This window comes from Giraffa tippelskirchi, chromosome 2, assembly GCF_054371585.1.
Source record: "Giraffa tippelskirchi isolate mGirTip1 chromosome 2, T2T-mGirTip1v1.2.pri, whole genome shotgun sequence".
In the NCBI taxonomy this organism is placed as follows: Eukaryota; Metazoa; Chordata; class Mammalia; order Artiodactyla; family Giraffidae; genus Giraffa; species Giraffa tippelskirchi.
The window spans coordinates 115,612,917-115,635,846 of record NC_137276.1 but is presented as its reverse complement, the minus strand read 5'-3'; the positions used below and the strand labels follow the sequence as shown (position 1 = coordinate 115,635,846).

The 22,930-nt window shown below is 42.6% G+C and overlaps 1 protein-coding gene across 1 annotated transcript in view; it reads left to right on the top strand.

The window, feature by feature from the left end:
• The first annotated feature begins 5,396 nt into the window (after positions 1–5,396).
• The window catches only part of FMN2 (formin 2), a 389,781-nt gene continuing 372,247 nt past the window's right edge, over positions 5,397–22,930 (top strand). The window contains exon 1 of the mRNA XM_081574390.1: positions 5,397–7,231. Within this exon, the coding sequence (XP_081430516.1) occupies positions 5,935–7,231 (1,297 nt within the window). The 5' untranslated portion in view covers positions 5,397–5,934. The remainder of the gene's footprint in view (positions 7,232–22,930) is intronic.

Below are 22,930 nucleotides of genomic sequence, written 5' to 3'. Positions count from 1 at the left end.
CCTTCCAGTAGGAATTTTCTGTCTTGAGGCTATAAAAACTGACCACTAGCCTGTGAAAGGGGTCAGCTCTCCCTTGAGCCAGCCCACTGTTCTAATAGTGTCTCCAACTCTAATAAACTAATATTGTCTAATATTCTCCTCTCATTCTGCCTCATGTCTGTAAATTCTTTTCCAACCTGCACACAGACCATGAGAATTCTATCCTTCAAAAAATACATTTTGCAGAATATTTGATAGCATGGAAAGTGGTAACAATATAGTGTTGAAGAATAAAGTGAGCTACAGAAGAGCAAGAACACAATAATTTCATTTAAAAAATAAGTATTTTGAAAGGTTTGGATTTACAGAAGAGTGGAAAAGAAGTTAAGAGCATTCTATATGCCTTTCCCACAGCTTATATTGCACTTTACATAACTAGGGCACAGTTATCAAAACTAAGAAATTATTATTTACATGTTCTAACAAGTTAAAAAAATAAAGAAAATTTTGACTTCACTGGGGTTTCCCATTAATATTCAATATCCTGTATCCAGTTCAGGAGAGCATTTTGCATTTGGCCATCATCTTTCCTAAGTCGTCTTCTCCAATCCATTATAATTTTTGATATTTCCTTGTTTGTCAGAGGTAAGGCCTTAATGTCCGGAAAGAGAGCCATTCCCTACACCTGGCCGCTGTGCAAGTGAGTGTGGCTGATCTAACCTGAGATGTGGCTATTAGTGTAAAATTGATGCTGGGTTTTTTTTTTTTTTAAGTCAGCAAAAGAAAAGCAAACCAAACTTTAACAGGGTTGGAGGTTAATAGCACAGGGATTTGAAAAAACTTGAAGGTACCTGTGCTGCAGAAGCACCCTATTCTAAGAGATGATCTTAAGCAAAAGCTAAAAGGGCAGAGATGAATCTTCAAGCAGAAGCCAACATAATTTTACTAAGAAGGGATCAGTATAAAGCCCCACAAACGTTTTAACTCACAACCTTGACTCTGAAAACTCACTTGGTGGAAATTATCAACGTACTTTTTGCCTTTAAAGTGGCTTTCTTCACCAGTGTCACTCAGGGAAGTACTTTCCTCTTATATAAAAAAAAAAAATGCTTCCCACTTGGAGGGTCACAGCATGAGGTCTTCTTGCTGTTGAGTCTTGGGGTCCAGATTGGATCTTTCTTTAGATTCTAGAACTTAGAACTTTCCACAAGATCAAGAATGTAGTCAAGCATTAATTGGCACCACTTGTCAGACACCAACATACCTAACAGTGAAAATTTCCAATTATGGAATAAATGTAATACATATAAAATCAAATTTTGACCTCTCTTGGTTCACAGGATGAAGAGCTTTTGGAAAGTTCTTTTTAAAATGCCACTCCAGATTCCCATAATGAAATTACCCAAAGGGCAATCCTGTTTATTTTTTGGCCCAGGAAGAAAATGCAATGCTTACTAGACATGCACGTTTGTGCCAGTGATCCAGTTAGGCTGGGTTTCATGAAAACACAGATAACAACAGAGGTAAGTGGTCCTTATTCTTATTCTTAAAGTCACTCAGTCACGTCTGACTCTTTGCAACCCCATGGACTATACAGTCCATGGAATTCTGCAGGCCTGAATACTGGAGTGGGTAGGCTTTTCCTTCTCCTTCTCAGCAGATTTTCCTGACCCAGGAATCAAACTGGAGTTTCCTGCATTGCAGGTGGATTGTTTACCAGCTGAACTGCTAGGGAAGCCCAGGCAAGTGGTTCCTTACCCAGCTGCAATAGATCATTTACAGTCCAGGTTGGAGCTTCCAAAATAGAATCTATGATATTGAAGGAAATGAATTCAAGTACACATGGAACATTCTCAAAGACAGACTATATGCTGGGCCATGAAACTCATAAAAAGGATAGGAATACAAAAAGTATGTTCTTCAACCAAAATGCAATCAAATTAGATATAAGTACATTTTACAAATTGAAATATCTGGACACACTCTTTAAAGACCTTTCCTGTTGGAAATTCTTAGGCAGTTTGCTCATTGTGTCTTCATGGTGTTATAGGGGTAGTATAGGGCTGTAAAAGAAAATGAGGTAGGGGGTAAGCACAGATTAACAACTAAACAACAACAACTTGTAGTAGAAGCACAGAGTCCTAACCACTGGACTGCCAGGGAATTCCCTGTTTTTTTCTTTTTAATGTGACTGCTGCTGCTGCTGCTGCTAAGTTGCTTCAGTCATGTCTGACTCTGTGCAACCCCATAGGTGGCAGCCCACCAGGCTCCACCGTCCCCGGGATTCTCCAGGCAAGAACACTGGAGTGGGTTGCCATTTCCTTCTCCAGTGCATGAAAGGGAAAAGTGAAAGTGAAGTCGCTGAGTCGTGTCCGACTCTTAGCGACCCCACGGACTACAGCCTACCAGGCTCCTCCATCCATGGGATTTTCCAGGCAAGAGTACTGGAGTGGGGTGCCATTGCCTTCTCCGTTAATGTGACTACTAGAAAATAAATTACTGATAAGGCTCACATTATATTTCTACTGAAGAATGCTACTCTAAGGCTAATGATTGGCTTCTTCAATCTTAATTTCTCATGCGCTCTGTCTTTAGAATGCTTTTTGTCACTTCTTGCCACTGAACTAGTTACCTTTTGGGCTGAGACACTCAGAGTGGACTTTATATTGTTCATTCTGAATGGTTGTTGACAACTTAAGAGTCCTTGAATGATCCCTTGCAGGTTGAAAGACCAACTGCATTTACAGAACTCTTTAGCTTGGTAAGAGATTCCTTATGCAGAATAAAATAAATATTTTCATTTCTTCCAGTTCCTGGAAAAGAGTAAATGATGTAGTGTTGCTTGTTATAAAGAATTTGGGATCTAAACTTGAAGGTTCAAATATTGTCTCTGCTGCTGTGTGAACTTGGTCTTAGTCTGAACTTGTTTATTAATTAAACTGGATTGGAAGTAACTTCCTACCTACCAAGTACACTTGTGAGTTTCAAGTAAGCCTTTGCATGTAATAGAGCTTTGTCATCTTGACTTTCTACACCGCTGTCATCTGTTGTTTCACATTCAAAGATGTGAGAAAGCCAGCATCTTCTCTCAGTTTCCCTCTCTTTTTTCTTCCCTCTTTGCTTTCCCCTTCCCTTCTCTTCCTTTGTCTTCAGAATTTGTAGAATATATCTTGGAAAATGTAGTAAGGAAACAATTAGTTCAGAATCAAATATGTCTGGATAAAGAAAAAGCAAAATAAAGATTCACAGTACATCAGTCCTCAGAGAAGCAGAGCATTCTTACAGCCTCAGGCAAACTGTGCCCTCTGATGAACCTGGATTCTGGGAGAGAGCAGTCTTGTGAAAGACCTGAAACAAAGGCTTTTCAAGCCCTCTGGAACTGAAAGAGCCTAGGATAGTACCCTGGCAAAATTATTAGTTGATTTCTCAGAATTATTTGTTCAAAAGGGTCACTTGAGAATAACTGAAAGACACTTGCCTTTAAGTATCATCTATTTAAAAAAAATAATTTGAAAAAGATTAGTAATTATTTCTGTATGATGCTTTTACTTCAAAGAATTATAGGACCTTAAAAAGTTTTTTTGATAAAATGGTTAAGGAGGGAGGTTTAAAATGTTGGTTCACAATATGTGAAGGAATCTTTGCTTGTGGCATTTAAAATGCATCATGTAATATGTAGTGCTCTTTTCTCCTTTGAACTTACTTTAAAAATACTAACATGTTAGCTAGGTATCCATATTTTCAAAGTGATTAACAATTAGCTTCTAATTTAAATACATGTGACATTATTAATTAATGCCACTTTACTCTTATTTTAATTTACTGCTTGGAGCTTCTTTAGATGCCAATGGTGTTTAAAAATGTCTTTTCAATATAGATAACTACATTGCTTAAATAATTAAAATAATAAGATTTACAGTGAGGAAAATTTTTCTATTAGAAATAGAGCAAAATGGTAAGAAATTCTTTAACAGTTATCAGGGAGGAAGAAATTTTTCTCTACCCTCTGCATTCTTCTGGTTCATCTAGGTATTAAATTGACATGAGACCAATTAGCCAGAGAAAATCACACAAGAGTTTAATAACATATACATATGGGAGAGACTCTGGAAAACAGAATCATGGCCAAAATGGCCACAGCCCTCACCTTAAATACTGTCTTCAGCTAAAGGCAACAGAGGATGTTGAGGGCAATGGTTTGGCACGTCAAAGGGGAGGAAAGCAATTCACATGGAGGTAGAAGAGGAATTGTTTGGTAAGGGAGCGTTTTCTGGGCCAGCAGAGACAAGGGACAGAATGAACTCTGACCTTTCGGTCCACTGAATCTCCCCATCACACCCAGCGTGGTGGATATCTCTGCCGATTACTCTCTTCAGCTTTAATACATGAATTCTTTAGGCTGATATGCTTAATCGCTCAGTGGTGTCCAACTCTTTGTGATCCTATAGACTGTAGCCTGTCAAGCTCCTCTGTCCATGGGATTCTTCAGGCAAGAATACTGCAGTGGGTTGCCATGCCATTCTCCAGGGGATCTTCCCGACCCAAGAATCCAACCTGTGTCTCCCGCAGCTCCTGCACTGAAGGTGGATACTTTACTGCTGAGCCACGGGGGGTGGGGGTGGGGTGGGGAGTTGGGGGGGTAGGAGGTTGGGGAGCCCTTCCTTTTTTCATAAGTGGGAGTAAAAAGAAAGACTTGGTCTTCTGTTTCTTAAAAATAATCAGCCTATGGACTTCCTTTGTGGTCCAGTGGCTAAGTTTCTGAGCTTCCACTGCTGAGGGTTTGGGTTTGATCCCTGGTTTAGGAACTAAGATCCCATATGCTATTAGGGTATGGGATCCCAACTCTTTTGGGGTCAGCAAATTTTTCTCCCCTAGACAGTGAGCTGTGACAAACTTTCACAGCAAAGGCCGTGACAAAAGATTGTCTTGAAGGGTTTGCTTCGGAGAGCAGTGGCTTTCCACATAACATGTGATTTCTTGGGCTTGTGCCAAGGGGGTTTCCTTTTTTTTTTTTCTCCCCTTCTCTCTTTTTTGTAGGTGGCAACAACAGGGGCATGTTTAATATTGATGAGTTTGATTTTTTGAATATAAATGCTGTTTGGTTTATATGGTGAATGCATGGAAATTTAGAGATTAGCATTTTAATCAAGTCTAATCTCTTAGTATTTCCTGAGCCTCCTTCACCCACCTCAACGTTTGGTCAAAACTAAATTTGAAAAATGAAATTTTGAAATGACAACTTGAAATGACTTTGAAATGACCGCTTTGAAATGAAATGAAATGTTCTCTTAAGGAGATGCAATGTTTGCAATAACATAAAAGCAGTATTATGTATAGTAACCTTTTCTAAACCATATGCCAAGCACGTTAACAGGGTTTAAGATGATCAGTTACTGAAGAAAAGACCAATATACTCAACCAATATTTATTAAAGAACCATGCTTCTTCAGGCAGGTTGGAAGTACAGTATGCAGCTTTGATATTACCGCACCACTAAACTGGAAAGTGGCTTCCCTTTTACCTCTTTGAAAAAAAATTTTTTTTTTTTTCCCAGGGTGGATCTTTCAGCTGCCAAGCTGTTTGGCGGGGACCAGGCAATGGACTCTGGCGGCGGTTAGGTCCCCAGCTTGAGGGGCGCTCTTGGCGTTTCAGCGGAGGAGGGGCATGGCCGAGGGACGGGGCCTAGAGCCGATGGGGCGGAGTCATGGGGCCGGGCGGGGGTGGGGCCTTGTGCGTCCCGCCCGGTCATTGGCGGTGCTTCGTGCGCGCGTTCAGCCACGCGCGGGCGGGCGCAGCCTCGGCGCGTTGTGCGAAGCGCGGCAGGTGCGCGGACATCCTTCCTCCTACTAGCGTTGCGGCCGCCGCGCGACTCGCCGGGAGCCCCTCGCTGCCGGGCCCAGGGGCTGGCATGGCCTGACCGTCCGCAGCTGCAGCGGCGGCGGCGGCGGCGGCAGCATGGGGAACCAGGACGCGAAGCCGAAGAGAAGCGCGGGCGATGTTCCGCATGGAGGCGGCGGCGGTGAGGACGCCGCTGGGCTCCGCGAGACCGAGGGCACAAAGAAGGCGGGCGGGGGCAAGAAGGCGCCGGGCCGGCACGGAAAGGGGGGCGGCGGCGCTGAGCCGGGCCGGAAGAAGAGCCGGTCGGACCCCCGGGCCTCGGTCTTTTCCAACCTGCGCATTCGGAAGACCCTGTCCAAGGGCAGAGGTACCGGCGGCTCTCGTGAGGACGTGCTGGACCCCCAGGCCCTGCAGGCCGGCGAGCTGGACAGCGCCCACTCTCTGGTTACCAAAACCCCAGACCTCAGCCTCTCAGCCGATGAGACGGGCCTGTCGGATACCGAATGTGCGGATCCTTTCGAGGTGACGCGTCCCGGGGGTCCCAGCTTGGTCAGGGTCGGCGGCCCAGCAGTGGCCGAGTATTCAGAGACCGCGGCGGGGGCGCAGGATGGACAAAGGACCAGCTCGGGCTCGGACACAGACCTCTACAGTTTTCACTCGGCCGCGGAGCAGGAGGACTTGCTCTCGGACATCCAGCAGGCGATCCGCCTCCAGCAACTGCAGCAGCAATCCCCGGGCCTCGAGTCGCCCCCCGCCACCGCCCCTCTGCCTGAGTCCCTGCCGGGCCTGGACCGACCCCCGCCGGGCCCCAGCACCGAACCGGCGCTGTCCGCGTCCCCCGACAGGCCCCCGGCCGCAGAGCCGCCCGCAGCCACCGCCTTCACGTCTCCTGGGTCGGTTCCGGGGGAGCGAGGGGCAGCGGACACGGACGAGGAAGGCGAGGAGGACGCTTTCGAGGACGCGCCCCGAGACTCTCCGGGGGTGGAGTGCGGCCTGGCGGCGGGAGAGGCCCCGCGCACGCCAGGGGCGACGCTCGAGGAGGGCGCGCCGAGGCCTGTCATCCCCGTGGCCGCCGCCCAGCCACGCAGTCCAGCTAGCAGCCCGCGCCGCCCTCGGGCGCGCCCGCTCCTGGCGCCCTGTTATGTCAGGACCACCACACGGCAGCTCAGCTCGCCAGGGCCCTCCCCGTCTGCGTCCCCCAGCCACAGTCCCCGGGTTCAGAGACGGCCGGAGTCTTCCCTGGGCCGCGGTTCTGGAGCCACCGCGGCCCCCGCCGCTGCCCCGGCTAGGAAGCCCCGCGCGGGCCGCAGCCGCTCGGCCGACTGGACTGCCGAGCTGGGCCGTGCTCCCGGGGCGGGGGTCTCGGCGCACCTGGTGCAGCGCGGGGCAGGCGGCCTCCAGGGTGTGTTCGCAGGTGAGCCCTGGTCTCGGGGGCCCTGGGCACCTGCCCCTCAGAAACGCTTCGATTTGCATACAGAGAATTAAAGGGAGCAGCTTAGTCGTGTCTGTTCTAAGTCATCTAGAAAAAGGGCCACTGTGTCCACTTCTCCAAAATATCCTGGGTTGCGCCAGGCAGATCAACTCCTTTTTGGCACCATTTGCAAAGCCATCATTCTCTTTCCGTCCTCCCACAGCATTAAAAATAAGGAGGTTGTTCACAATCCTGTGACACATCATCTATTCTAGGACTGTTCTGATGTACCCGCCTATGAGCGCCATGTGATGCGTAGTTTCTCTCGGTGATCAGGGTGGACGCCTTAGTGAACTTAGGTGGTCACTCCTGTTTGCTGACACAACCAAATCTCATACATGCTTTCAGAAAATTAATACAGAGTGATCTAGAGTATTAGGGATCATTTACATTTGGTTTCATGGCCGGACTAAGACAGGGTGTGGCTTGGAGACTGATGGTGAGCAGGCCAAGAGCACACGGGATACTGCTGGTACCTTCACAGTGTCTGCTGTGGACTCTTCAGGGCCAGTCCAAGGGTCAGCTCACCGTGGTGAATGTCAAATAGTGCAGTGAATTCATCCTTGGTTAGACCCCAGGGCCTTTCTGCTGGTAAGAGTGTCAGCTCATTTCGTGCTTACTATTTTTTTCTTAATTATTAAATATCTGAGTGTAATAATTTAAGAAGCAGGAGAAAATGAGAATTTATGCAAGTCTTGGTAGGTTGTGATAAGTATTTGAAAGATTAAAAATTTCAAAGATAATTTGAAAAGCTTAAAATCTTATATTCTTTAATAAATCTTATATTACTTTAGTAAATAGGTTATCTGTAAAACAGTAGATTATGTTTCATAATGAACGTGGCTGCTTCACCCTTAGGTAAGTACTATTCACTTTTGGTACTTGCTTGTATTGACAACAGTTTAAGTTTCATCTATGGATTCTCTTATTTTTACATTTATAGATTCTTCTAGTTAAGAGTGGCCTCCTCTATGTTTTACATGCTTGCTCTCCCTTTTCTACTTTTCCTTTCCTGTTATTTTGTAAGTTGTTAGGAATGTTTATAGTCTGATATCCACTAGATAAATTGTAAACAAAACAAAACACAAGCATAAAAACCCCCAAAAGACTTATTTTAAAGGAAGAGGATGGGAAAGTTCTTTAGTTAATTTTTGTGAATTCAATGTTGGTGAGAAATTACTTCCTCCTTATGTAGGTAACACTCATTTCATATATTGTTTTTCTAAAAATGAAAGTATCCCCATAATTAAGATTATCATTCATTAATATTGTTCTTCTAAGCAGCTTTAGAATTTGGAAATGAATATTAAATGAAAAATACATTTCCTTCGTTTAACAAATATATAAATATATATACATACACAGGGCAGCCATATTGTGCCAGACAATATGTTAAGTGCTGAGTGATACAAAGATCATTAACTCCTGGTTCTGTCTTTCCGTGGCTCACTAAGAGCACAGGAACACACAGAGGTATAGTACTTCGGGTGCATCACGTGTGCAGTGACTTACCGCCTTGGCAAGGGATGAAGAGAGAGGAATTCATAGGAGGATTGATCTGAGTCCTGAAGATCATAGGACCCTTCAACTCCAGGTTAAAGTTTTGTTTTCCTTAAGGAAAATAAAAGGGGTATTCTTGGAGCTAGCATTTCGTTTAAATTTTCTGAGTATTTGCTAATTTGAAATTTGGGACTCTTAGCAGGATTCTTATTCAGGAGGTAAGTGGGTTTTATTGACCTCCAAGAATTTTTTACTGTGTAGTTAGTTGCTTTAATATGGGCATCACCTTTATTTTATTTAATTGAAGTATAGTTGGTTTTTAATGTTGTATTAATTTCTGCCATACAGCAAAGTGACTCAGTTATACATGTATATATGTTTTGTTGTTCAGTCACTCTATACATTATTTTTCATATTTTTTTCCATATAGTTTATACCAGGATATTGAATACGATTCTCTATGCTATGTATTAGGACCTTCTTATTTATCCATTATGCATGTAATAGCTTACATCTGCCAACTCCAACCTCTCACTCCATCTCAACCCCTTCCTGCTTGGCAACCTCAAATCTGTTCTCTGTGTCTGTGAGTCTGTTCCAGTTTCATAGATAAGTTCATCTGTGTCATATATTAGATTCCACATAAGGTGATACATATGGGGCAGTGCTTTATATTTGATGCTTGGGTGTAGTTGGTCAGTAACCATTGGTTATTTGTATAGCAGTTTCAGTATATTTATCTCACCCATTCACTTTCTTAAAAGAAAAAAAAGAAAAAGAATTGGTAGGTTTAACCTAATCTTGTAGCTGGTGGTCACATGTAGGTAAACAAAGAGATGAAACTTTTTCAAGTTCACACTGTAATTCTTTCAGAGGCTGAGCCAAATATAGCTGAGGCTACTGATTCGAGTCTGAATGTTCTTGCTTATTAGTCATTTTTGGATGTTCAGCACTGTAAGGCATCATATAGAAAAACTTTAAAAAATATTGTGGTGTTTAAGGCCTTCACTTACAATATTTTCCAGTTTCAGTTATTAATATGGTGAACTCCTTTCATTGTTGAGCATCTGGCCTTCCTGGGCAAGATGCAGGGTGATTGCTGGTCAGTGAAGCAGGCTTTCTCCAGACAGCTCTCCTGGAAGCTTCCCTGTGGTGAATCCAGGGAATCCAGAGTGACACAGGCCTCTGTTCCTCAGCTGTTGTCTGTTTTCTTGTCATCTGCCTTTTCTTTGATTCTTTACCATCCTCTAGTATTTTATGGGTGTCTTGGAAATTACTAGAGCCCTGGCAAGGACTAGCATTGTCCTCAGGGAAATTGTTTTCTGGCTTTAATTTGCATGTCTTTGGATCAATTAATTGCCAGCTGCCTTTGAAGCAGGTGATAGTTAGATCTATAAGCCTCCATGAACATCTTTTATTTTTAAACCATAGAATGAGGGTTGTCAGCTCTGCAGAAAGGAACAGATGTTTTTCTTCTTACTGCCTTCCAAATGTGGGGAGAAAATTCAAGTGAAGAGAGTTCTGCATGGCACATGTTTGTGTTTTGTTGCTGATATAATAGCATTTAGCTTATGGGGACCAAGACTTTATCTTGTTTTAGCTATTCAGGAGCTGATGACATCTTAAGCCATTGGATTGAAAATTTCACAGTTAATTGGAAAAAACATCTTTTTCAGTGTTTAGTAGAAAAATTGCTATGAAATTTAAGAGATTCCTTTGCACATGCTATACTTGAGCAGAAGCTTGTGAATAGAATTTTGCAGTTAAAGTTTAGGCATATGAAATGTTAAGTTGGTGATGCTAAATCACTTTTGATAGAAATCTTTCCAAAGTCATTTAATTATGTGCTTATCTGTCTGTTTTTTTTAAACATGTGGACTTAATGGTTCATGTGTTTTAAATGGCTTAATGTCATTTTTAGGCCATCATGGTTTCATCCTGTGAAATCATTGGTGTTGCCCTCAGCTGCTATTGAAGTGTAATTGTCTGGTGACTCTAGTTCGCTGTTTCTCAGGTTTTATGTTTACGTGGTTTTCTTAACTTTTTACTTCCTGTCAGCTATTGATTCATAGAGCTATCTTTGGTCCCTGCTGCCCACCCGCCATTGCTTCTAATTTGATGTTTCTGGTCAGTTTGTTATTGGTTTATACATCCTGTGATTATGATGTTTGCTGTGTTTGTTGCACTTCTACTAAGTGCAAGGCTCTGTGTTGGTGCGTTGCATCATTATCTCTAATCCTGATGACAGTGTTTTCCCAGTGAGCACACCAGGGTCAGGCAAGTGAAGTAGCTTGCTTCAGGGCATTAAGCTGGTCAGTGACCCATCCAGGATCTATACTTAGAAAATCAAATCTGTTATTAATGTGAATAAAATAAAATGAAGTGTGTCAGTGCACTTTTGGAGCACTAGCTAGTCAATTAAGAGCCTGAGCTTTACAATTTAGATTGTGTGTGACTCTCATTGTAGCTTTTCTAAAGGCTATCTTGATTTTTATATCAAAGTAGAAGGACCCACTCTAGGAGTACAGACTTTCTCATGCAGCTTGTAAAGTTATCAGACTGTGAATGTTTAGGGCCAGGAGCAGTCTTATATCTAGCAGTAGTATCTGATGGAGTGTAGACATCCAGTCATCGTCCAATAAATGTGTGAGGGTCAGGAATCACCCCTTCTGTGTATAATGCATCAGTGTTACTGCAACAGGGAAGGGTTTTACAAGAATGCTGTCCTTTCCCCTGTATCTTGCCGTCCTGGGTCTCATGTCTCTGAATACAATTTGGCAGTGTAAGCTGGGACTGGGAGCACTATTCTCAAGTCATTTTATTTTGGCTTAAAACACACTTTCTCATTGTTCCTTTAAGGTTGTGGTTTGGATTGAAGTTAAGTACCCCAGTAGCTTCAGTGATGGGTTTTAATGACTTGCCTAGCTTTTTGGCATTTGGATACAAGCCATGTGTATTTGGCCTTGAGCAGGTTCATTTACAGCCATATGTCCTTCTGGTCCTGTTAAAAAGGTGCTGAACACACACCTTGGGTGATGGCAACAGTAGTTACTAATTACTGTTGCTGCTGCCGCTAAGTCGCTTCAGTCGTGTCCGACTCTGTGCGACCCCATAGATGGCAGCCCACCAGGCTCTCCCATCCCTGGGATTCTCCAGGCAAGAACACTGGAGTGGGTTGCCGTTTCCTTCTCCAGTGCATGAAAGGGAAAAGTGAAAGTGAAGTTGCTCAGTCGTGTCCGACTCTTAGCGACCCCATGGACTGTAGCCTACCAGGCTCCTCTGTCCATGGGATTTTCCAGGCAAGAGTACTGGAATGGGGTGCCATTGCCTTCTCCAATTACTGTTACTCTAGGTAAATCTGTATCATAGCTCAATGTACAGTTAGGTTACTCTTAAGTAACTTTTTATGATACGTATGAAAGTGGAGGAATAATTCCAAATGAATAATGTTAGGATTTAATGAAATATTGTTTGTCAAGTTCCTGCAACTCTGCCTGGTACATAGAAGGCAGACAATTGGTGCTATTTACTTTCCTGTCCTAGTTTATTGCCTTAATGGCTGTGTGGTTCAAAGTAGTCCAAACCGAATTTGTGGAATCAAAACCACTCTGAAATCATATACAAACTCTGGTAAGGATATAATCAGTTGCTAGTTGAAAATTAATATTTCTAGTCAAGGTTTTTGTTTTTTTTTTCAAATTGTTTATATATATCAGTTTTTTTCTCTCATTTTCATTTTCTGTGATTGTAACCCTTTTTGTCACTTTATCAGAAATTTTGGTTTTCTTGGGGATTTGGAGAAGGAAAGCATGTGATGGGTGTATGACTGTGTGATTAGCAGGAGGTACTGATGTTTAAAGTGGGAAGTGGGTAGAGGAGACACAGTATTTACCCACCTCGCTTTGCAGCCTTAGCCTCCTATGGTTTCCTTCAGAAAGTCTCTACTTTAGTTGAGTTAATCAGCTTACTGTTCTATGAACGTGCATTTCATTTTCCTTACTTTGCGCCTTTGTCTAGCAGTGTCTAATCTCTTGTAACACACTGTTGTCTCTCTTTACTTAGTATCTGAAAAAGCTGCTTGAGTTCCCATTTCCTCTTTTGTGTCTGTCCCAGCTGGTGTGACTGGCAGTCATCTCCATGTCTCTGTACTTCTGTCTGTATCATATCACGTATACTTCGTGGACTTAGGGAATCTTTGGGGCTTCCTTTTCACTTCCTTCTGCTTTCCCTTTCTCCTTACTGCTTGCCTGATTCCATTCCATCCTTTTCTATCCATCGAATACCTATGCCACATCTACTCTCTGCCAGTCAGTAAGATGGGCACTGAGCATACTGAGGCCTTTATGAATACCAGTACCAGTTGACCTTTTTTTTTTTTTGGTGTCTAGGTCTCCCATTGGTAAATAAATAGTTGAGTTTAGCCTGGAAGACTACTAACATTTTTGGGTGGTTGAAATTAAATCATTTTCACTGAAGTATACTTAGGCTTCCTTAATGGCTCAGTGGGTAAGGAATCTGCACGCAATGCAAGAGACACAAGAGACGCAGATTCGATCCCTGAGTCAGGAAGATCCCTTGTAGGAGGAAATTAGAAATAGCAACCCACTCCAGTATTCTTGCCTGAAAAATCCTATAGACAGAGGAGCCTGGTGGGCTACAGTCCAGAGGGTTGCAAAGAATTGTACATGACTGAGCACTCATATATATGATTGAATCAGTAGTGAAGAGAGAAGGATACTTCTATAGAATTTCTGTTGAGAGAATATCTATTCCTATTTTTGTGGGTTGATAGTTAAAATCAACCCACAAGCAACTATTGTTGCTATCAATGATAATGCAGTAGCTCTAAGCTTCCATATATAAATTTTATTGGTAGTGAAAAAAGAGGAAAACTTCATTATTTTGTTCATTCCTGCTTTTGCATTTTAAGTAATAATCTGATGTTAATGAAATTTAGTATTAAGGGACCGTTAGGAAAAACCTAGATGGTGATTACAGCCATGAAATTAAAAGACGCTTACTCGTGAAGAAAGCTGAGCGCCAAAGAATTGATGCTTTTGAACTGTGGTGTTGGAGAAGACTCTTGAGAGTCCCTTGGACTGCAAGAAGATCCAACCAGTCCATCCTAAAGGAGATCAGTCCTGGGTGTTCATTGGAAGGACTGATGTTAAAGCTGAAACTCCAATACTTTGGCCACCTCATGCGAAGAGTTGACTCGTTGGAAAAGACCCTAATGCTGGGAAGGATTGGGGGCAGGAGGAGAAGGGGACGACAGAGGATGAGATGGATGGATGGCATCACCGACTCGATGGACATGGGTTTGGGTGGGCTTCGGGAGTTGGTGATGGACAGGGAAGCCTGGTGTGCTGTGATTCATGGGTTTGCAAAGAGTCGGACACGACTGAGCAACTGAACTGAACTGAATATGTACTACCTTTTTGCTTTGTAATTTCCTCCTTGATTTTCTTGTTGACCCATTGGTTTTTTAATAGCATGTTGTTCAGTTCAGTTCAGTTACTCAGTCGTGTCCGACTCTTTGCAACCCCATGGACTGCAGCATGCCAGGCCTCCCTGTCCATCACCAGCTCCCAGAGTTTGCTTGCTCCGACTCATGTTGGACCACTCTTCGGTGGTCAGCTTTCTTGATAACCCAACTCTCACATCCATACATGACTACGGGAAAAAGGATAGCTTTGACTAGACAGACCTTTGTTGGCAAAGTGATGTCTCTGCTTTTTAATATGCTGTCTAGGTTGGCCATAACTTTTCTTCCAAAGAGCAAGCATCTTTTAATTTCATGGCTGCAGTCACCATCTGCAGTGATTTTGGAGCCCAAAAAATAAAATCTGTCACTGTTTCCCCATCTATTTACCATGAAGTGATGGGACCAGATGCCATGATCTTAGTTTTCTGAATGTTGAGTTTTAAGCCAACTTTTTCACTCTCATCTTTCACTTTCACCAGGAGGCTCTTTAGTTCTTCTTCACATTCTGCCATAAGTGTGGTGTCATCTGCATATCTGAAGTTATTGATATTTCTCCCAGCAATCTTGATTTCAACTTGTGCTTCCTCCAGCCCAGCGTTTTGCATGATGTACTCTGCATATCAGTTAAATAAGCACGGTGACAGTATACAGCCTTGACGTACTCCGTTCCCTATTTGGAACCAGTCTGTTGTTCCATGTCCTGTTCTAACTGTTGCTTCATGACCTGCATAATGATTTCTCAAGAGGCAGGTCAGGTGGTCAGGTATTCCCATCTCTTTATGAATTTCCCAGAGTTTTTTGTGGTCCACACAATCAAAGGCTTTGGCATAGTCAATAAAGCAGAAGTAGATATTTTTCTGGAACTCTCTTGCTTTTTCAGTGATCCAACAGATGTTGGCAGTTTGATCTCTGGTTCTTCTGCTTTTTCTAAATCCAGTTTGAACATCTGGAAGTTCACGGTTCACGTACTTGAGAATTTTGAGCATTATTTTGCTAGCATGTGAGATGAGTGCAAATGTGCGGTAGTTTGAACATTCTTTGGCATTGCCTTTCTTTGGGATTGGAATGAAAACTGACCTTTTCCAGCCCAGTGGCCACTGCTGAGTTTTCCAGATTTGCTGACGTATTGAGTGCAGCACTTCTATAGCGTCATCTTTTAGGATTTGAAATAGCTCAACTGGAATTCCATCACCTCCACTAGCTTTGTTTGTAGTGATGCTTCCTAAGGCCCACTTGACTTCAGATTCCAGGATGTCTGGCTCTAGGTGTGTGATTGCACTCTTGTGATTATCTGGGTCGTGAAGATCTTTTTTGCATGGTTCTTCTGTATATTCTTGCCACCTCTTCATAATATCTTCTGCTTCTGTTAGGTCCATACCATTTCTGTCCTTTATTGTGCACATGTTTGTGTGAAATGTTCCCTTGGTATCTCTAATTTTCTTGAAGAGATCTCTAGTCTTTCCCATTCTATTGTTTTCTTCTATTTCTTTGCACTGATCACTGAGGAAGGCTTTCTTATCTATCTTTGCTATTCTTTGGAACTCTGCATTCAAATGGGTATAGCTTTCCTTTTCTCCTTTGCCTTTCATTTCTCTTCTGTTCACACCATGTTGTTTAGTCTCCATGTAGTCACTTTTTTCTTATTTCTTTTCCTGTGGTTGGTTTCTAGTTTCATGGCATTGTGGTCAGAGAAGATGCATGAAATAATTTCTAAATGCTCAAATTTGTTGAGATTAGTTTTGTGCCCTGGTATGTGGTCAATCAGAGAAGGCAATGGCACCCCACTCCAGTACTCTTGCCTGGAAAATCCCATGGACGGAGGAGCCTGGTAGGCTGTAGTCCATGGGGTCGCTAAGAGTCAGAAATGACTGAGCAACTTCACTTTCACTTTTCCTGTTCATGCACTGGAGAAGGAAATGGCAACCCACTCCAGTATTGCCTGGAGAATCCCAGGGATGGCGGAGCCTGGTGGGCTGCCATCTATGGGGTCGCACAGAGTCGGACACGACTGAAGCGACTTAGCAGCAGCAGCAGTAGCATGTGGTCAATCCTAGAGAATGTTCCATGTGCACTTTTAGGATCTCTGTTACCTTGTTGATTCTCTGTGTGGAAGATGTGTCCATTGGTATGAGTGGGGGGTTAAAGTCTCCTACTATTAATGTATTTCCACTGATTTCTCCCTGTTTATTAGTATTTGTTTTATGTATTTGGGTGCTTCTATGTTAGGTGCATATAAGATGATGAATATAATATCCTCTTCATATACTGATCCTTTTATCACTATGTAGTGTCCTTCTTTATTTTTCTTTATAGTCTTTAAAGTCCGTTTTGTCTGATAGGAGTATTGAAACTCCCACTTTCTTATCATTTCCATTTGCCTGAAATATCTTTTTCCATCCTCTTACTTTCAGTTTGTGTGTCCTTTGCCCTAAGTTGGTCCTCTTGTAGGCTGTATATTGTAGACTCTTGTTTTTTTTCTTTTTAATCCAGTCTGCCACTCTGTCTTTGGATTGGAGCATTCAGTCAATTAGCGTTTAAGGTAATTAGTGACACATGTGTTTGTTGCCATTTCAGACCTTGTTTTCCAGTTGATTGTTTTTTTCTTCTTTCTTCCTTTTTCTTTTCCTTTTTGTGGTTTGATGATTTCCTTTTATTTTAACTTGTGTTCCCTTTTTGGTTTTTGTGAATATATTGTATGTTTTTGATTTATGGTTGCTCTGTTCTTCAAGTATGTTAACCCCTTCCTATATCTGCTTGCTTTAGACTGATAGTCATATAGGCTCAAACACGTTCTAAAAAAAGAAAAAGAATATATATATTCTTATTCTCCTTACTCACATTTTATGATTTTGATGTCCCTTTTTTACATCTTCATGTTTGCTGTTCCTTGTGTTATCATTGCTTTCACAAATAGTTTTTTTTTTTCTTTTTGATCTTTGTGTGTGTGTGTGCTAAGTTGCTTCAATCATGTTCAACTATGTGACCCTGTGGACTGCAGCCTGCCAGTCTCCTCTGTCCATGGGGTTCTCAGGTATGAATTACGGAATGGGTTGTCATGCCCTCCAACGGAACTTTCCAACCCAGGGATTGAACCAGGTCTCTTTCTTGCATTGGCAGGTAGGTTTTTTTTTTACCACTAGCACCACCTGGGAAGCCCTTTTGATCTGTATACTGGCTGATTTAAATGATTTACTTCCCAATTGTGATTTCCTCCTTCAGATATCATCTTGCTTCTTTTTTATGTAGAGATGACCTTTGTATATTTCTTTTAGAATAGGCTTAGTATTCTTTTAGTTTTTGCTTGTCTGAGAAATTCTGTATTGCTCTTTCTGTTCTAAATGATAATCTTGCTGGGTAGAGTATTCTGGGTTGCAGATTTTTCTCTTTCAAGGCTTTGAATATATTTCGCTACTCCCTTTCTCCAGAAAACTTGATCAGTGTTTGTATTGAGAAATCAGCTGATAGCCTTATGGAGGTTCCCTTGTAATTAGCTGTTTGCTTTTCTCTTGCTGAGTTTGGAATCCTCTAACTTTTGCCATTTTTATTATGTCTTGATGTCTGTTTGGGAAGCTCTGTGCTTCCTGTTCTGGATATCTGTTTCCTTCTTTAGGTTTGGGAAGTTTTCAGCCATAATTTCTTCAAATATGTTTTCAATCCCCTTTTCTCTTTCTTCTCCTTTTGGAATACCTGTTATGTGTAGATTACCCTGTTTTATATTATCCCATGTGCTGTGCTGTACTTAGTCACTCAGTCATACCCAACTCTTTGTGACCCCATGGACTGTAGCCCACCAGGCTCCTCTGTCCATGGGGATTCTCCAGGCAAGAATACTGGAGTGTGTTGCCATGCCCTTCTCCAGGGGATCTTCCAATCCAGGGATCAAACCCAGGTCTTCCGCATTGCAGGTGGATTCTTTACTGTGTGAGCCCCTAGGGAACGTGGGGGCAGCAGCTGGCTCCCAGTTGGCAGTTCCTTGGTACAGGTGGCTGGCTGCACCAGGGCGATGAGGACAGTGATCGGGGCTGTGTCACGGGACCCTTGTTGGTGGGCTGCTCGTGCTCCCAGGAATGTGGGGGCAGCAACCCATATCTGCTCCCAGGACCCTCTGCAGTGGCAAGGGAAAGCCCATATTATCCCGTAGGTTTCTTATATTTCTTTTCTTTTTTTCATTTGACTTTCTTTCTGCTATTTTGATTGGATAATTTCCATTATTCTATCTTCCAGATCACTTATTCTTTCTTCTGTATTTTTCATACTGCTATTCATTCTCATGAGCTCAGTTTTCATCTCAGCAAATGAGTTTTCTAATTTTTCTTGGCCCCTCCTTATAGTTTCTAGTTCATTTTTACAGTTATCTGCATTTCTGTTGATAGCCTTTCTTAATTCTTTCAGTATTTCATTACTTCCATTATTAGACTGAAGAAGTCTGTTTCATTGTTCTTTCAGGGGAATTCTCTTGATCTTTTAACTAAGAGTGGTTCCTCTGCTTCTTCATTTTTATATTTCTCTTACTCTATGAGTTTAGGAGAAACCAATCTACTGTAGTCTTGGAGGACTATGTATATGTGGGAGCATCGCTTCATAGCTTGTGTGGGTTTAATTTTTTGGAGGGGTGAGGGCTGTGTTTGGTATGGATGCTGGCTGTTATCCCCTTGATAAGGGGTGCACAGGTACACGGCCCATGCACACGCCCCTTGGAAGGTGGGGGCAGCAGCTGGCTCCCAGTTGGCAGTCCCTTGGTGCAGGTGGCTGGCTGCACCAGGGCGATGAGGACAGTGATCGGGGCTGTGTCATGGGACCTTTGTTGTTGGTGGGCTGCTCGTGTTCCCAGGAATGTGGGGGCAGCAACCCGTATCTGCTCTCAGAACTCTCTGTGGTGGCAGTGGTCCATGCCTCTGGAACCCTAGATGGCAGTGGTGGCTCATGCCTGCCCCTGTAGCTCATGTAGGTGGCCCCCTGATGCCTGAGAGCATGTGCAGAGATAGAGGCTCCTATGGTGGGCCCGATCCTCTCTTCACATGTCCCCCAGCAGTGGCTCCTTGCCTCTTTAGTGGTCCCAGACTTCTTCTTGAACTCCCTTGGTTGTAGTACATTACACCCTAGTGCCCTTGGGCTGGCTTGCTGTCTTCGTGCAGCCAACCGTAGTCCTCTCCCCAAGCCTGACTTTAGGCTTGAGCCTCAGTACCCAGCCCCCTTAGTATAAGCGTTTGAGGCCAGGGTGTGCCAGTCAGCACTGACCAACCGTGAAGGACTCTCTCTGCTTGCCCTCTGCACATCTGCCACCGTGCTCTCCTCTGAGGCTCCGAAGCTCCCTCTCTGTCGCAGCTGATCTCCCTGCCAGCAAGGAGACCTTTCCTCTTTCACAACTCCCTCCCAGGGGCACAGGTCCTGTCCGGATTCCTTTCTCTCTCTTTTTTTCTTTTGCCTTAGCCAGTTGCGTGGACATTTTCTTGCCCTTTGGAGGTCTGAGGTCTATCGCCAGCATTTAGTAGATATTCTGTGAGAATCATTCTACATGTGGATGCATTTTTGATGTATCTGTGGGGAGAAGGTGAGCTCCATGTCTTGTTCCTCTGCCATCTTCATTCACTCCCAATTGACTTGTGGGATATAATTTATATCCAATATAAAATTATTGGATATAATATCAGTGACTGAAAACTTTCTGAGATTTTTTTGAATGTTAAATATATAAATACACAGAAAATAAAACTTCTAGTCAATTTGAAATGGTAGTAATGTAGGGTACTGTAACATCAGAAAGATAAGAACAAGAGATAACAGTTATTGGATGCTAGCAGAGGATGTCAGGGAGTGTTGTTCTTAGACACCTGCTCCACTGTGGGTGAGAGAGAGGGAAGCTTTTGTGTCTTTCCTTCAAGGATGTCTCTCGAGGCATTGATTAGATGGGAAATGACTGCCATTATTCTGTGATTGAGTCAGTGTCTGGCATACCCTGGACCTATTGGTAGCTCTATTATCTGTTATGCCAGAGCTGCAATGGGTCAAAAGTTGTCCTTTTTAATTTTCATGGGGAATAATTTCTTGAGAAAATTAAGCTTTTGTTGTGTTTTAAAATTATGCTTAAAAATGTTTAACCCTACTCCTTTTGGTCTCTTTTTATACTTCAGGCGGAATGGTCCTTGATGGTAGTTCTCTGGGATCTAATGCACATGTGGAGAATTCTGTGACATTTAAATTGTTTCTTTACACACAGTAGCAGCCCTGCAGCAGGAGTGCAGGCTGAGAAGTCTTTCCATTGGCCTCCCTTTTTAAGCGTCCCACCTGTTTCCTGTAAGATGGGGCAAAGATTTCTTTAATTTTAACTAGTTTATTTATTTACTTATTTATGGCTGTGCTGGTTCTTCATTGCTTTGTGCGGTCTTTCTCTAGTGGTGGTGAGCGGGGCTCCTCTTCACTGCAGTGCTCAGACTTCTCACTGTGGTGGCTTTCTTGTTGCAGAGCATAGGCTTTAGGCATGTGGGCTTCAATAGTTGCAGCTCTCGGACTCTAGAATTGGGGCTCAGTAGTTGTGGCACACAGGCATGGTTGCTCCATGTCATGTGGAATCTTCCCAGACCAGGGATTGAACCCATGTTGCCTCCCTTGGCAGGCAGATTCTTACCCACTGCACCACCAGAGAAGTCCCCACTGATAATTTCCTCCCTGTTAGGTTTCCCAGGTTGCAAAAGTGAATGTAATTCTGCTGAGAAGCTTCTTCTTCCAAGTCTCATCCAATCCTTCCATTCATATATGAGTTGTGGTTTTAAGAGTTAACTTTTTTTTTCTAGTAATGATACTTTGTATATTTAGAACTTCACTAACTTTAAAGTGGAAGAAAATCCCTATGCTGGAGGATCATTTATACCATGGAGTAAAGATGCTTTTGGCACTGGCTGGTGGTAAAACCTTGATGGTTTTGATCAAATGTTAATTGTTAATAAAGGGAATTTGAGTTGGAATGCTGCTATCTGATGTGCACTCAGGACCTTGTGTTTTGAACACCAAGGTAGTAAATGTGGGTGTGGTGAGTGGTGGACCTGTTTTATGGAAATCTCCAGAAGAGAAGGCTGTGTTGTACAATATTATGACCCAGGGATTTACAGTGTATGGAGTCTTTCTAATATTGGCACAAATACATTGTGTAAATCCTTTTAGATACATTGTCTACAAGTCTTTGATTCTTGAATGCTTTATAGGCTTTGCAATTTTCCTTTTAGTTTAAACCTCTGAATAAAAGTACTAGTGCTAATTCTTTTATTTCAATATACTCTAGTATATTGGTTTTTGTTTTCAGTTTTCCCTAGTATTATATACGCATACTCAGATAACTTTTATGAGTCCATGGTATTTCATTTAAAAGTTTGCATTGACATGAAAAATTTCTTAAGAGACTAAAAAGATAAAAGGTTTTGAGAGCTTCTCTTTTTTTAAAAAAAGTTTTATTGGCCTTCAAGAAGTGCAGCTTGTTTAAGCTTATTAAGAAGCAAATGGACTAGAAAAGAACTATTTCAGGATTCCAAATAAATGCATTTGAATACCTGAGGGAAGTTTTGTAAGCCATGAGTCTCTTCATTATTAACATACAAGTGTTATCTTTGAAAAGAGTGATATAAACAATGAGGTTACATTAGAGATAGACTTTTAGAAATACATACTTGTACATATTTTCATATTTTTCCTATTGTACAATATGTATATATTGTACATATTATCCCCTACCCAACACCTTTCAAAGCTGCAGACCAGTGCTTGCCTCCTGGGAGCGGTAAGAGATGTGATTTCTCCATGGGAGGTGTTACACTCTGCAGCTGTCTAGGATGGTCAGCAGTTATATCTCACTGTGCTTGCAGTGCTGTTTCGGTTAAACGGCTTTCAGGGTGTAAAATGTTTGGATAGTATCCTGGCAGTTTCTTCAGGGTATAGGGTTTGATGTGTCTTTATTTCATTTTTGGAAAAATTAAAAAATGTATTGACTCCATTGGATCTGATGTGTTATTGGCGGGCGAATAAGATTGAATAAAAACTGCAATGATTGAGGTAGAGAGATATTTGTCTCTGGGCTGAAAATGTGATGGAAGTGAAGAAGTGATACTGGAAGCCTTTTATCTCTGGCTTGGATGGTATCTCTAAGGAGCCTCATTTGATTCTAAATTCACAGATCATTTTCAGTACCCTCTGCTTCAGGATAATAGCTGAACCCACAGCCTCTGGCTTCATCACCATCTAGATCCAGTGGACAGCTGTCTGCATCTCTAGCCCCTCTTTCCTGCATTCGGCACATCCTGCTGAGCTGTCACAGGTCTTGGAGGGTCACCAAGTCTAAAACTATACTCACTCTCTTCCCCACCCTCTAAACACCTGCCTCCTGGTCTCACAACCAAGGCATGGCATCCAGCCTTACCGTACTCTTTGGTTCTTCCACCTCTCCATACTTGAGCTTGACATCAATCACTCCTTCCATTTTCTGTACTCTAAAATTTTCTCTTTGATAAGGCTTGTAATTTCTGTTCCCATTGCCTCTGCTTTTGCTAGAACAGATCATCCAAATTTGAGATCCTAAATACTCTCCCTGCCCCCAGTCTGGGTATTTTCCAGTAATTCTCTACAAGGCAAGAGAGTAAACTATTTTTAAAACATTTGTGGTTGTGCTGGGT